General features: G+C 37.4%; 2 protein-coding genes across 6 annotated transcripts in view; one reads left to right on the forward strand and one right to left on the reverse strand.

Annotated features, from left to right (window-relative positions):
- FAAP24 (FA core complex associated protein 24) lies at nucleotides 1–4,312 on the reverse strand. 3 transcript variants are annotated; one of them, XM_040571487.1, is made up of 5 exons: nucleotides 4,195–4,312; nucleotides 3,576–3,721; nucleotides 2,812–2,951; nucleotides 2,333–2,485; nucleotides 1–1,723 (listed from the first exon to the last, which is right to left on the reverse strand). In XM_040571487.1, the coding sequence occupies exons 2-5, from the start codon at nucleotides 3,685–3,687 to the stop codon at nucleotides 1,481–1,483; spliced, it is 648 nt and encodes a 215-aa protein (XP_040427421.1). In that variant the 5' UTR covers nucleotides 3,688–3,721; nucleotides 4,195–4,312; the 3' UTR covers nucleotides 1–1,480. The 3 variants fall into 3 exon arrangements, with proteins under 3 accessions (XP_040427421.1, XP_040427422.1, XP_040427423.1); XM_040571488.1 differs by lacking the exon at nucleotides 4,195–4,312 and adding an exon at nucleotides 3,965–4,074; XM_040571489.1 differs by lacking the exon at nucleotides 4,195–4,312 and adding an exon at nucleotides 3,850–3,868.
- CEP89 (centrosomal protein 89) overlaps nucleotides 3,976–14,586 on the forward strand; it is a 27,251-nt gene continuing 16,640 nt past the window's right edge. For all 3 annotated transcript variants that reach the window (XM_040571481.1, XM_040571482.1, XM_040571483.1), the window contains exons 1-13: nucleotides 3,976–4,087; nucleotides 5,198–5,304; nucleotides 6,586–6,741; nucleotides 7,333–7,534; nucleotides 8,633–8,738; nucleotides 9,454–9,482; nucleotides 10,667–10,721; nucleotides 11,034–11,252; nucleotides 11,639–11,781; nucleotides 12,149–12,199; nucleotides 12,928–13,011; nucleotides 13,883–13,986; nucleotides 14,448–14,563. In XM_040571481.1, coding sequence (XP_040427415.1) covers nucleotides 4,049–4,087; nucleotides 5,198–5,304; nucleotides 6,586–6,741; nucleotides 7,333–7,534; nucleotides 8,633–8,738; nucleotides 9,454–9,482; nucleotides 10,667–10,721; nucleotides 11,034–11,252; nucleotides 11,639–11,781; nucleotides 12,149–12,199; nucleotides 12,928–13,011; nucleotides 13,883–13,986; nucleotides 14,448–14,563 — 1,411 coding nt within the window. In that variant the 5' untranslated portion in view covers nucleotides 3,976–4,048. The remainder of the gene's footprint in view (nucleotides 4,088–5,197; nucleotides 5,305–6,585; nucleotides 6,742–7,332; nucleotides 7,535–8,632; nucleotides 8,739–9,453; nucleotides 9,483–10,666; nucleotides 10,722–11,033; nucleotides 11,253–11,638; nucleotides 11,782–12,148; nucleotides 12,200–12,927; nucleotides 13,012–13,882; nucleotides 13,987–14,447; nucleotides 14,564–14,586) is intronic.

Here is a 14,586-nt window from a genome sequence, read left to right on the forward strand (position 1 = left end):
CTTTTTATTTTAAATGATACCTAATTTAGTATGTCAGGAAAACCAATCCAATACACAATTCTTGAAAAGATTAATAGTGGAAGTATTATGCAATGGAGTAAGTTTGTTAACAACTTGTGGACTGAAAAAGGACCCAGAGAAACAAGTTAGTGTAGTCAAAGATGTTTTCCAGTAGCACTTTCCAAAGAAACTCCCAAGTTATACATCACAGATTTTACTGTGAAGCACCATAGTGGGAGGTTACACCAAGTGAAGTTTGAAAAGATCCCTCTTAAAAAGACATTTAGAAACAAACAGCTTAAGCAAGCTGCAATAACTTTGCTAGCAAGTGCTGCATCTCTCTCCAGTTGTGACATGAAGTAATTATGATACTCCGTTGTGCTTGTCAGAAGTTGTACGGTGCAATAAATCTGTTGAATTTTAATAAGCCTTAAAAAAATTAGTCATTAATTGCATGAACTTATTTAATAACTAATGTAACTGCATCACCATCACACTAGTACTATCATCTGGACTTACGATTCATCTCTATCTCAAACTTCTACAAAATAAGGCACAGTTCTAGGGAGGATGCACGTGATCACTTTTGCTGTACGCTATAACTGTTTTTATACATGTACTAACACATAAACTCACGCTCCCATTAAAGAATGAGGGGTATACAAAGCATAATCAACTTCATATATGTTTATTACATACCCCTGACTATAAATAAGTGCTATATTTGGAGGAAAAAAGGTAATCTCAAACTGTAATTAGGAAGCATTTCTTTTGAGTATTCCATGTTTTCTGGATTTTAGAAACAATTTCACCTTAGAATTCAACTATAAAACAATTAAAGTCTTACCTAAACTGCAGTGTTAAGTGTTAGCATGATGTAATTTAAGGAAAAAAATAATCAAAGTTAGCATAGTACTAGCTACTGTAAAAAATGTTTTAATTACTAGAGTCATGTTATGATAGACTAATATCTCTGTCCCCCAACTCGCTATAAATACTCCCTGGAGGGAGGAAAAAAAGTTAGTAAAAGATGTGCGCTTTTTTTTAAAGCATTGTAACTCTCAGGTTTCTGGCTACTGAGAAGACAGCATACTCTCCTGAAAGATAGGTGAATGCTAGATTCTAGCGTATACTCTAAAGAAATAAACACTTTGTTAACATGTGGGTGATATTTCTGGAAGATGTATATAGACAGATTACCTTGTTTTCAATACTCACAGGAGGAAAAAACATATTTTTCTCTCTTTTTTTGTTCAAGATAGATGTAAGACACCTTCCAGCCCCTTTTCCAAGGTATTTTCCACAGCTCAATCTACACAACCAGAGCAGCAGTAAAGAGGAAGTAAACTCTAGAGATTACTCAACACCCTCTGGTTGTTACCAGGATTATAGAAGTTACCATTGTATGTGATCATTAAAAACAATTTCAGAGTTCACAATAACAGAAGCAGTCTTGTCTTCCAAAACAGTGCTACATACGTCAGGAACATAAGAATGTGTGAATTTGTTGTGCTGCCGTTTGTCCAACTACTAGCTCAAGCTCTTCGACAGACGCATTACAAAGCCGGTGGATGCTTCCAAATTGTTGCAGCAGAAGCAGAGCTTTTGTTTTCCCAACTCCTGGAATTTGTTGCACAGTCCGAAATACTGATGCCTCTAGCAGCTGAGAGCATTGTTTACGAAGAAAGGGGTTACTGTTGTGATCCTTACTTTGTTCACGGACCTGAAACAAAACCAAACCATAAGCGATACCGAGCGCCCTCTGCTGGAGTTCTGCTTTTGGTTTTTAAAGTAGGTTTTACAATTTCAATACAATCACGAGGAAGTTCTAGAAACAAACATCCTTGCTCCTCACCTGTGTGCCCTTAAGGGTTTAGATGCAAATCCACAAAGCCTCACTAGGAAATCCAAGAGTTTCTTAAGATAAACCATGAACTAAAACAGTTATTTTGTTACCTGTTTGATGTAATCACTGTAAGAAGTTTCCTCAGCCTGAGACAAAGCAACAATCGCAAGTTGGTTTTGACAGATGACTTAAAGGAGAATTGCTTAGTGCTGTCCAGTGGCATCTCAGTGCTTTGTCACATACAAAAAATGTATATAATCCAGTACCTAGTTCTTCATTTTTTTCTTCTGTTCCCTCCTCCCACTGAACTGTTCTACCTTACTATTGTCACAGGATATTTTTTTTCTTTAGATTCAAACAACAAAATTCTGTGTTCCTTTAAGATCACACCCATTCCTTCTGAACACAGGTGATGATTGTGGGGAAAAATAGGTAATTCTCCTCCCATATTTTAGTAAGTGTTTCTCCACTAACATAGGAACTTACCAGCTGAGTAATAAGTTGAGAAGCTTCTCCTTGATTTGCCACAGGAAGCAGCACCATTCCAAGTTCTAGCACAACAAGCTTTTGCACTGCTATGAAGTACTGGTCGCTTATTTGAGTTCTCTCGACAATTACAATTCCACCAAGACTGTTGGCCTGTATTGGAAGGGGAAGGCAGGGGAAAAAAAAAGTCCTTGTTAATGACAAGCTGATGCAATGCAGCACAGAGCAAACTTCTGTCGTGTATAAGTTAATTTACCTAAAAGCAAATCAGAGGAAGAACAGAAGCTGCAGCAACAGTACTGGAGTTCAGTGAAGTGTTATTACATAGATTTGTAATTTTTCAGTTTCCACACAGAAATTATTACACAACTTTAGCTCCTCTAGAACTTAAAAAAGAGCACATGAAGAATGTTTTCAGAAGCATGGAATAAGCAAGTTCCAATTGGAAACTTTTCTTTTTCTCTTTATGTGTTACTTACATTCCTAAACCGAACCAATCTTCGTTTGAAGTCATCTCCTGCAACCAAATCTGCTTCAGAAATGTATAAAATGCAAATTCTGTTTGAAAGATGAAAATCCACAAGTCCCAAGCCATCTTCAAAAATGAGCTTAATTTTCCCTTAACGTGAGAACATTAAAAGAAAAAGATGTAATTACATTTTTTTAACTACTGTACTTCAACAGCACAACCTTCCTAATGTGTCAAACTTCCTGTTGGCTTTTAAAGAAAGTGAAATTGATTGTCAAGTTTTTCTTCTTTAAGCAAAGCCAGCACAAGCAACCTAAAGTACTGCGTGATGCCTTTGGAAATGCCAACTAACAGCACTTTGACAGTGCAGATTCCAGATAGTTTCTTGATAAACTCTGGACTTGAACAAAAACCTCCCACGCTTTTCTGACAGCATCACCTTCAGTTTGCCAGCCAGTGAAAGCACTACCCCAGTATCTGCACAAATTCGAGGGATTTCAGTGGAGGTGCACATTCACAGTGGTGAATTCACACTCACTGCTTGTGGCTCCCAAGCAGCAGTTAGTTCTTGCTCTCTACACAACTCAGCAGCTACACAGCTATGACAGGATTAATCACAGGTACAGAATTTTCAGCTTGCTAACAGAGATTATTTCACAAATACGGCCCCAGTTTGAGAGTAAAGCATGTCCCAGCCAATCCAACAGCACTCGACAACAGAGGGACTGCTTTGCCTTAGTTTTTTGTTTTTTCTCCCGAGTTGTTTGTGCTTACCTTGAAGCCTCTGGGCTATCTCTGACCCTCTCCACTTCTCGTTCCCAACCACGTGCCCATAGGGGACCACCACGGACCCTGCTGCCGCAGGAAAGTTCGCTTTTGTTGTCATTAGACCGCCTTCAGCTCTTCAGCAGCAGTTACACCTTTTTTTTAAAAAAAAAAAGTTTTTAAAAAGTTTTTTTTTAAAAAAAAGGAAGGTTGCAAGCCTGTTCCAATCTTTTTTTTAAATTGAAATTCATGAGAAGACACGACGCTCTGTGAGAGGACGCACCCCCCGAGCTGCTCCCCAGGCCGCACTGAGGGGCAGGGGCGGCAGGGGGCGGCAGGCCCGCCGCCGGTCGGTCGCTCCGGCCGAGCAAGGAGCGCGGCGATTGGAGAGCGCGAACCGGCAGCGAATCCGCGGGGCTGTTGGTAGCCAGGCTGCCAGCGACGGGAGGAGCGGCCGGAGCTGTCCCGGTGCCGGTACCCCGATGCCGCTGCGCCTCGGGAGGGGGCGGCGGGGCCCCTTCGTGAGTGCCCGGGGCGGGGGGCGCGGGGCCGGAGGGAGTCTCTCGGGGCCTCCTGGCCGGGGGGAGCCGCCCGGGGCCGCGCCGCGCTACCGAGGGCGGCCCGGTACCGGGTGTGGGGCCTGCGGGCAGCGCCCCGCTGAGGCGGAGCCCTTCCGGCCCGGCCGGGGCCGTCCTGCGGCGGGAGGCGCCCGGGGAGCCCGAGCGGCACGGGGGCTCTGAGGAGAAATGGCGGGAGCTCGGCGCCCGCCTCGCCCCTCGCAGAGCCGCCCTGCCCGAAGGCGGTTTACTGCTAGGGCGTAGCGTGTTCTGATGCCTGCGGAGGGGATGAGAGGCGATGGGCACAGATTAAAACATAAAATCCATCTCATTTGTAAAAAAAAAAAAAAATAAAATAAAAATTCTTGTGAGGGTGGTGCAGCACTGGAACTGCCCAGGGTGTTCGCGGAGCCCCCATCTCCAGAGCTCCCCTCAGCCTGCGCTGCTCTGTGGCCCCTCTCAAAGCACTCGCCATAGGGAACGCTGGCACCGTTTTTTTTCTGCTGGCACTTACCATCATCCTTTTTTTTTTTTTTAATTAGGTTTACTGATTTAAAAACTCGGTGGATTTTTTAACCCCTTTTCAGGCTGAATGCTTACGACCCTTAAGAGTTGTAATAGTTTTTTTCTTCATCTCATACCGGTGTGACTGAGGATCACTTCTGACTTACAAACCCTTTGTACAGGAGAGGGAATAATAATGTTACCATGAAACTAGATTCAAATATTCTGAAAAAAGTTGATTTCTAGTACGCCTTTTTTCTTGTGTGTGTACACAAAAACAGACGAGTACTTAAGAAACTGAATTTTGCAGATAGTGACGTAACGGGTAGAGAACCTACAGTCATGGGTCTTGCGTAAATTACATTTCTAACCTTCACTAGCAACTATTCATACATGTTCTGAAGTTATACTTAGAATCATTCCAAATATTCTGTTTACATTAATTGCATGTAAATGTTCTTCCCTTTTATATTATTTTGTATAGTTAGTTTTTGTGCATGTTTGGTTCTGTACTTCTTTCATTGTGATCCTTAAAGTCATTATCAACTAATTTTATTTTAAATTGTTTAGAAACATATAGCTCATGGCCTGGTCCCTGCTGCTACCATAGCTCCTAAACCTGCAGTTCCCCGCACCCCTCCCCCTCGTAGTCCAAACCCTTCTCCAGAAAGGCCCAGGTAGGTTTTGAGTTGTTTTTTGTTTCATCAATTGCAATAGCATACTAGAAAAACATGATGAGAAGAATTGCATGTCCTTGCTGTAGTACATAGGCCGTTTACATAAACCGTTTCATAAACAGAATGTATTTTTAAATTAGGGCAGTTCCCTTCTTTGAATTGTAAAGATGCCTATTTTTCTCCCATACATAAGCAAGCCAAGCAATTAGAACAGTTACCTTTATGAATATGTAACTTATTAGAAAGCTGAGTCAATTAAAGACAAATGGACTTTTTAAGGCTAGGGCTGTTTTTAATTTGGATGCTAGAGGGTAGCAGAGCTAGTACCATGAGTTCAGAAATGTTTGCTTGTTAGAAGAGCAGAAGTTTAACGTTACCAATCTGCCATTTTATTGCATATAAAATAAAAAAGACTTAAAAACTTGTATGGAAAACCATGTTGGATTAGATTTGAATTAGCTATACAGCCAAGTTACACAAAGTAAAAATACAAATGTATTTTCCTTTTCATTTGTAGTTTCTTGGAGTTTTTCTTTTATGTTTTCTCTATATTTAGTTAAATTCTGGTTGTTTTCTATGGTCTTTCTAGTATCTGACATTCTTAGTTAATTCTAGTTAATTTCTTCTTCCTTTTTTTGACCTCCACTTGTTGTCATTCCTGTTACAGTCCCCACCATTTCTTTCCTTTAATCTTTGTTCCCATTTGTCTTTCCCTCCTCATCTTACACTTCTCTCTGCTCTGCATCATCCCACTAATAGGCACTTCTGTCTACTTACGCTTGTCCTAGTTTGCAGTGCTCCAGCATTTATGAACAGCTTCAGTCATCAGTAAAAGGTTCAGAGTAGGGGATAACAGAAACTAAGAAACAAGATAGGAGAATATGAAACACTTTTTCAGTGTGTCATCAGGTACTATTGTTATGACTGAAACTAATGCTAAGTACTATAAATTACTGATGTTGATTTTGGAAATACAACTCAGTATATTCATTTATTATATTTATTTATTTTCATGTATATTTATTTATTTTCATGCATTTGATTTGGACACTTATACTTGTATTCTTTGATATCTGCCTTGAGAGCACACCTGATTTTGTGCTTTACTTTGGGAGTTAATAGTTTAAAACTAGTCCCTTAGCACTTTCAGTGTTGCTTACGCATGTTAACTTTGAACTTTTTGCTTTGCTTAAATAGTGAAGACATTCTGCAGTGGAAGAGGATATGAAATGTGAAGAAGACATCAATATTGTTTCATTGTTTTTTTCTTTTTTCTTCCAGATCTGCTTTAGCAGCAGCTATCCTCGCAACAACACTAACAGGGCGCACTGTTGCTATTCCTCAGCCTCGGCAGCGATCACTTTCGGAAAGTGATTCCACCTACGTGGAACAAGAGTGCTTTGAGCCATATGCAACAGTCACAGAGCTCAGAATGGGGTAACGTATACTTTCTGTTTGGATATCTTAAATTAGAGATAAAATCTGCCAATGAAATAATTTTACCCAAGAATTACAGAAAACTGATTAAACACAGGGTGTTATAACCATTTTTCTTACCACATCATAAATAGTCTAAAATGTCTACAGTTCTTATTCCATTTCTCATAAAGTGATGTCATGCACACAGTCCTCAGAGGGAGACTTGGTTTGCACAGCAAGTAAAAACATGCATTATTTCTGCCAAATGCCTATCAGTTATACAGGAAGTTCGCTGGGGAATCATCTGAATTGTCAGGTAATTCCTTGGTGCAAAATTTAGTCTATTTTTGCTGTAGAATTGGCAACCTTCGATCTCTAGTGTGGCGCTTTCTGTAAGCCAAAGAAGTAAATGTAGTGCTAATTGTCTATTTTGAAATGTATGCATAGGTTAGGTACCTTGTTTGCAGCCAAAGACGCTTACATGTCTGTTTGCTTCTGCTGTTGGACTTGCGTATATTCTCAGATTGATGGTTCTGCTTTACAAGCACTTATTTTTTTAGGAAGAGTAAGCGACACTGAAGCAGTCTTTAAACTGCTTTCTACTTGCAGGCCGAACTGGAAACTTGATGGTAGTGACAGATCTCCTCTACAGTCCCTAGAAATATCAGGCAATTGCTGTGAGGATGAGGACATGGATACCTATCCTTCAGATCCTGATAAAGAGGAAGAGTCCAGCTGTCAGAGTAATGAGAAAAGGGAGGAAAGCTTTAGCAACAACGCTATTTATGCTGTTCCTTGCAAAAATAAAAAGGTAGGATTTTCAAATCAGTTAATTCCTTTATTGCATTTTAATATATTAAATATTTCTAAATATTCTCAATGTTTATGCATTTATTCAATTTTTATATATTTTTATGATTCAGTTACCTTTAAACTAAGATAGGTTTGTTTGTCGATCCTTACAGATTCTTTATCTCTGATTATTAGGAACTTTTTCTTAATAGGAAATCACTGATAGTAAGAGCCACACTATAAACTTAATGAAAGTATGTGTTTTAATCTTTTGAAATGTCCAATATTTTCGTCTTGAGCATGATACTTACGTATTTTGTTAAATGCACTTGGAACTTTTATGTATGGTGAAAGCTTAGTTCTTGATTCAGTATTGTGCTAAGGAGCAGTGACCCACATAGGGATAGGAACATTCAGAATCAAAGGAAATGACCTTGTGTCTTGAAGACCAGTGGATTTTTCCACGTTACAGCATGGAAGCAGCTTAAGACAGTTAAGGCACATCTAAAGTTCAGTTTGCATCCCTGTCCAACGTGTTCCAACAAACAGGAATAAGTAACTGAGTAGTGGAGAAGCAATAAAATGCTATGTATGTGAATGGAATTGGAAAACACACCTAGGTGAAGGGACAGTAATCAGTGAGAGGAGAGGAGGGGGGAAAAAAGGGAGTGTGTTAAATACATGGGATACTGGTATGCAATCAACAGGGAAAAACAGCTAAGACAAGGCTAAAAATTATTCATGAATTCCTCATGTACTGTGATACGGTAGACAAATGGCCAGTCTTTCTTAAAAAGTAAGTTTAGACATGACGCAACAAGCAAAGATAACTTCATCGACTCTTTAACTAAATAAGGTGATAAGGAATATTGCCCTGGGATAGATTAGATGATTATCATAGTTCTTTACCTCCCGCTGATCATGGTAAGGGTTAGATTTTAACTATGTATAGTCCTAAAGCCAAAAAAGTATATCTTTTATTATCTTAAAATTTTGGAGTACAATTCTGAATGTGACCAAGACATTATCTGCATGAAAACTTCAATATCAAGACGCTTGGGCGTAGGCTATTTCAACAGTGTTATGATTTAGGTAGACTTGTCTGTCTTTTACACAGGAAGAGTGTCCACTACCTCCTAGTAATAACGTTGAGAAGAAAGAAACATCTTCTCGTGAAACTGAGTTTCACATGCAGGTGGATGAGTCAAATGTGCAAAGAGAAGGTAAATAAGCTTACTTAAGACAAAATGCCTTACCTGTTAATATCATGGGGAAAAATAATTTTTGAACAAACTAAATTTATTAGTACCATATGATAAATGATATATCCCTTTTAAAAATGGCAGTCAAAGAAATGCTATTAAAGTGCCACTTTTAGTAGTTACAGAAAATTGAAAATCTGCAATCTAACTGAAATTCCTAAACATCCACTAACAATCAAGTGTACAAAGACAACAAAAATTAATGAGCTCAGTTTTGTCTAGTACAGCTATTATGTTTCTGTTGATCTATGTACCAGAATCAATCCAGTTTATACTCTGGAAACTATCGGAGTTAACTGTGCTCAAAAAATGGAAGAAAGTACCCAAGAAGTACCAGAAACTATCACTGTTAAGAGTTAAGGAGGTAAAAAACATTCTTAGTCATTTTTCTTGGATGAAGATATTTTTGTGTCTGAAAATCAGCTGGAAGAACTTTTTTTTTTTGATAATACAACTTAATTTCTTCCTTAATTGTATCTATACAGTGTAAGAGGTAAAGTAAGGTATCACATCAGTATTCTAATATACCATGAAAGGGGCTGGGGCCTCAAGGACTTTCTCACATTTATTTACAGTATGTAATGTGTACTAAAATATCCGTATGTACCCTTGTAATTTACAGACTTATCAATGCTTTCATTCTTAATTGACCCAAAAATCTGTTTTTATTTAACAGAAAACCAATATCTTGGCTTGAATTTGAAGGTAAGACTTATATGAAGGTTTATTTGTGATGCGTTCTGGAAAAATACTGCATTCTGGTGTTATAAGTAGCGGACAGTCTACAATCCACTTAAAAGAAGACTAACTTATTGCCACTGGGGAATCTTTCTTTTGACATACAAGAATGCCTAATCATTCCTTTTGAAAGTTCCCAATCATATAGGTATGTATACCACACAAAAGTTGGGTGTGGGTTTTATTAAAAATAACAAAAAATGCTGCTGTTCCTCATGTGAAAGAAAAACTAAATGAGAGTGGGAGACATTTTCTACAGAAAGAGAGAGCTGTCAGTGATAATTCTCCTGAGCCTGGCTTCACCAGATTTTTATGTAGTTTATGAGTTGGGCCCATCTGACTGCTTTTCTGAGCTCAAAAAAGAATACCCAAAAGTTTAGTTTCTCAGATCAACGTGATGGAATACTACTTAGAAAAACGGTCAGTTCTTCCATTGCTAACATTGTTATTTATTTTCTTTTTCAAATTCTTGACGACATATATTTTCTTTTGAAATTGTTCTTGAAGTTTGACTTATTTGGGCATCAGCATTTCAGTATGTTGAATCATATGGCATCATATCCTTACAGAATTTCTCCGTGGTTTCATAAAAATGTATGTCAATCATGTTCACCGTGAGTAAACGCATTAGCATAAATTCAGTCTCTTTTTACAAATTATTTACTGTTGAAAGAACTTTCTGAAACTGTAAAAGTATGTGCTTTAACTAACACGGGGAGAACAAAATTATTGTATAGGGTTTTACACTTGAATATACTTGAATCCCAGTTATGGACTGACAGCTCATATAAGTGTTCTATTCTAGAGTCTTCTATGCAGACTAACAAGGGAGCAGTATCCATCCTGTTAGGTCAAGGAAATTTGTTTATTTTTTCTGTTACGAAATTTTTTGAGAACTGTATGTCTTTGACAACTAATGAAAATACCGTTTCAAGCATCCAAAAGTGACTGACAGTGGTAAGTGACAAAAAGATGTTAAGATAGCCAAATGACAAGTGATGTATATTGTTAGTAGTGAATCAAACCTTAAAAAAAGAAACTGTTTCAAAAGTTCTGTTTCTTAAGTTCTCCAGCATTGATGCTGTTCGGTGTATTTCAGAGAGGATAAATGCTAGAGCAAACTGCTTCATTTTTTATAATTTCTTTGCTAGGAAGAAAAATCATTAGCTGAAAATCTTATATGGGAGAAACCTCCACCATCCCCAGGTATTTCTGATTTTTCTGTGCCATTACTACAAATCTTCATTTTAAAGAATACATGTGTTTATAAAAATACATTTTCTTGCTTCTACTCACTAAGCCTAATTCATGGGGGGAGGAGAAAAAGTATTTCTCCTGTACAGGAGATAAAAGAATGCTGAGTGCTCTGTGATACATACTGAAAACAGTAGTTCCAGGCTTTTTATGCTGGATGTTTGATTTGTTTTTACTTTCTAATCTGAGTGACTTTTGAAGTAAGTGATTGTCAAACAATGTACCAATTAAAATATTGAAAATACTGAAATGTGGCATCCACAGATATATCCATTCGGGCAAGGCAAGCACGGGAAAACATGGCTAAAGAAAAGTTCAGAGAGCTAAAACAAGAAAACTGGTCTTTGAACAAGGTATACCACGCTATGGCCCAGCAATTTGAGGAGACAAAACAGCAAATGGAAGAACAGCAATTAAAACTGAAGAGACTAGAAGATGAAAACAGAAAACTTAAAGAAGCTGCAAAGAAGATACACAGAGAAGGTGGGAGAAACATTCTTTCAATACAAACTATTCTTAGTTATCTTGCTTGATTTTTTTTCTAATTTTTTTTACAACCTCTTCCTCTGGTAGGAGGTTTCTACTTCATTGATACGAGGAAGTATCTATGCAGAAATAGTTTCTGAACAGTATTTTCCACATTTGTAGAAATTTTGTCAAGGAATACTTACAGGATCATGAGAAAAAAATACCCAGTTGTTTCATAATGTTTTTTGTGCTAATAACTTCTCATGGCTTTATTCTATACGAGTATTTTGGGAAGTTCTCTTATGATACTGATTTATTGAGATTTTTTTCCCCTTACAATTAACAAATTGTTAAGGTTTCTTGAATTTTGACTGAAATGAGTCAAATATTTGTTTTAATAGAGGAGGCTACAGAATTACTTTCTCTGAGACAACAAGCACAAGAACTTGTAGATGAAAATGATGCTTTGAAAATGACAGTCCATCGTTTGAACGTAGAATTAAGTCGCTATCAAACTAAATTCAGGCCGTTGTTGCAAGAAGAGGTGAGAATGTTGGTTATAAAGGCAATTTGCATTGATATGTCCCATTGCCCTTTCAGTCACCTTTAAGTTTTGGGAGGCAAATCCAGATAAAATAATCTTGAAGTCTACAAATGGCATAGGCTTCCTCTGAAATTGAAAATAACCATTTATCATTAAGTCTAACTATAAGAAGTTAGCTATTCTCCTGTATCATAAGATGTTGACATTTCAGTTTTGTTGATTGTCTGTGATACATATGCACCGTGTAATTAGAGGCATAAGCTTGTTTGGGGTAATAGTTGTGACTTGTCCGCTTTTGCCGCAGTCAATGGTTGCTGCTTCAAAAAGCAGGAAATAATTTAAGTTTCTCCTCAAATATCTTCTTTAGCATCTAAAAATAAGAAGTTTACCCATGAAAGGACCACCACCCCCATGGCTGGTAAGTAGCATCATATTTTCATCTACCTGTTCGTTCCTTCCTTTACAGGAACCAAAATATTCAGATTTGCAGGGTTTTATTTAGTTATGTTGTTGAAATATCACAGGTAGAACATGATAAACATTTATAAACATAAAAAGGAATAGGGCAGAATTTTGCAATGAATATGTGAAACTCTGGCTAAATTTATGGTAAGCTACAGACTGCTTACAGTTACCAAATTTGCACTATTGAATGTAAATTAAGTACTGTTGCCCTGAGAATCATAAATACCATCTTCATTTAGTACTGTCCAGCATACACATTGCATCAAGGTCTATTGCTTCATTATTAATCTTAATTGTTCATCTTCTGCTGTGATTATTTAAGGTAAAACTAAAAGGAAATAGCGTATTTCAGTGATTCTGATGGTAGGAATGTTTGTGGGTCCACTAGTAGCCTATGAACTTCCGGCAAGTAGAAGGCAAGTAATCTGTGAAATGGAATGCATCTATAACATGTAAAACAATTTCTTCGTATGCTAACCGAATCTTAAATTTTCCTTCCCCATTGTTATTCAGAGCTATACAGAAACAGGAAGGTCCTCCCTCTTCACTTATACATAAAACTAATAGCAATTGAAAGCCCTTAATAGCTTTTAAAACTGACAATGTGTATCAGGAGAAGAAATAATAAATATTGATGTGATTGTGGTTTGCAATTGATTTATATTGACTTGTTTTTTAAAGCTGGATATGAAATATTTGTCACCTCTTCTGTTGGCATATGAAGATAGAATAAGAGAAAAGGAAGATTTAAGTCTTGCATATGAGGTAAGTTGCCATTTAAAGAAAATGTACTTCTAAAATAAAGCAGAAAGAGCTACTGATTTTTTGGAAGGGATTTGTCAAAGCCAGGTTCTGCCTAAAATTAAAAGTGACTGTTTTACTTCGGTATATGTTGTTATTATGCTGTCTTAAAAGCACTTGGTTTGGTTTTGTCAGGCTGTTCAGCTGTAGAAGCAGGCACAACACTGAGTGTATGGGAATAGAGTAAACCATAAACAGTCAGTCCATGTTAGAAAGGACTTACTGTTACCATTCATAACTGGGAATCCAGTGCCCTGTATCTACTAGTTACAGGCCTGTGGATTTTGTGGCTGAAAAAAATTTATTTCAAGTTTTTTAAGAAATGGGTACTGACTCTTTTTGCTCTTTAGAAACATCTTCTGTCACTGAATCTTCAAAAAATGGTTCTTAGTTTCTTGAGAATCTTTGTTTACTTTTGTTCACAGTATGAACAAAGATTACCAAGACACTCATCTGGTCTCATTTACACCCATGTATGACCAAATCTGAGGAACTACATGAGCTTCAGAGCAGAACTATTACAGTTTTTGAGAATATTCCCTTCAAAAAATTAAGCCATAAAATAAGCAGTATTTCATTCTGAAAATGTATGCTATCATCTGGTTATTTCCAGAATTAATTTTCTTGAATGCGTATGTTAAGGATCTACAATTTGCTTAGTTCAAATCACACTTGGAAAAAAAAATCAAGTATGCACATCTGAGTTAAAGATGAGGGACTAGTGAGTTAACGTGCTGTTAACATGAGAATTAGAAAGGTACCCAGCTATGTGTATTTTGATGTCAAAGTTATATTTCCCTCCAGCTATTATGATTTGGATTCCTTTCTCTTCCAGGAGGATATGAAGAACTTTAAAGTACAAGTTGAAGAGTTGGTGAAGGAGAATGAAGACCTGCATGAGCAATTAAATAAAAATAACTTTATTACCACTACAGAATGGCAAGTTATATTACCAGAAACTAGTGTTTTGCTTGTTCCATGCAAATGTTTAAGATTACAGATCTTAAGGAAAAACTATGTCTGGCTCTTGTGCAGGGGGGGTTGAACCAGATGGCCTCCAGAGGTCCCTTCCAGCCTCAACCACTCTGATTCTGTGATTTTAATTCACACGTACATATCTTTCCTTCTTTCCACAGTGAATTTTTGCTTTAATTAGTCAAAAATTTTAAATATTTTAAAAAATAACTTATGTGTTGAGGGTTGAGAGTTCATGTCTCTAATAAGCTTACTTTGGATTCTGAGATAGCTTTCAATTAGGGTTTTTCACTCCCTTTTTGAAAGGGGTTCAAATATGATAAAGTTTAAACTGTTGGAAGTCAGTGCTGTTCAATTGTTTTTATTTTTTTTCTTTGGACATAAATTAAAATTAGAATTACTTTATTTATAAACTGTTACTGCAGGCATCAGCTACAAACTCAGGCCACGCTAGTCTTGGAAGAAAACAGGTTGTTGATGGAGCAACTTGAAATTCAACACGCTAAAGCAAAAGATAGTCACAGACAACATGTTCAGGAAGGTACGTGCCTGAATTGCTAGATA

The sequence above is a fragment of the Cygnus olor genome, chromosome 12, assembly GCF_009769625.2.
Source record: "Cygnus olor isolate bCygOlo1 chromosome 12, bCygOlo1.pri.v2, whole genome shotgun sequence".
NCBI classification, from domain to species: domain Eukaryota; kingdom Metazoa; phylum Chordata; class Aves; order Anseriformes; family Anatidae; genus Cygnus; species Cygnus olor.

Coding starts and splice junctions, on each gene's coding strand:
- FAAP24 (XM_040571487.1), bottom strand. CDS start 3,687: ATGACAACAAAAGCGAACTTTCCTGCGGCAGCAGGGTCCGTGGTGGTC. Junction 2,952..3,575: donor GATAGCCCAGAGGCTTCAAG/GTAAGCACAAAC, acceptor TCTCACGTTAAG/GGAAAATTAAGCTCATTTTT. Junction 1,724..2,332: donor CTCAACTTATTACTCAGCTG/GTAAGTTCCTAT, acceptor GTTTTGTTTCAG/GTCCGTGAACAAAGTAAGGA.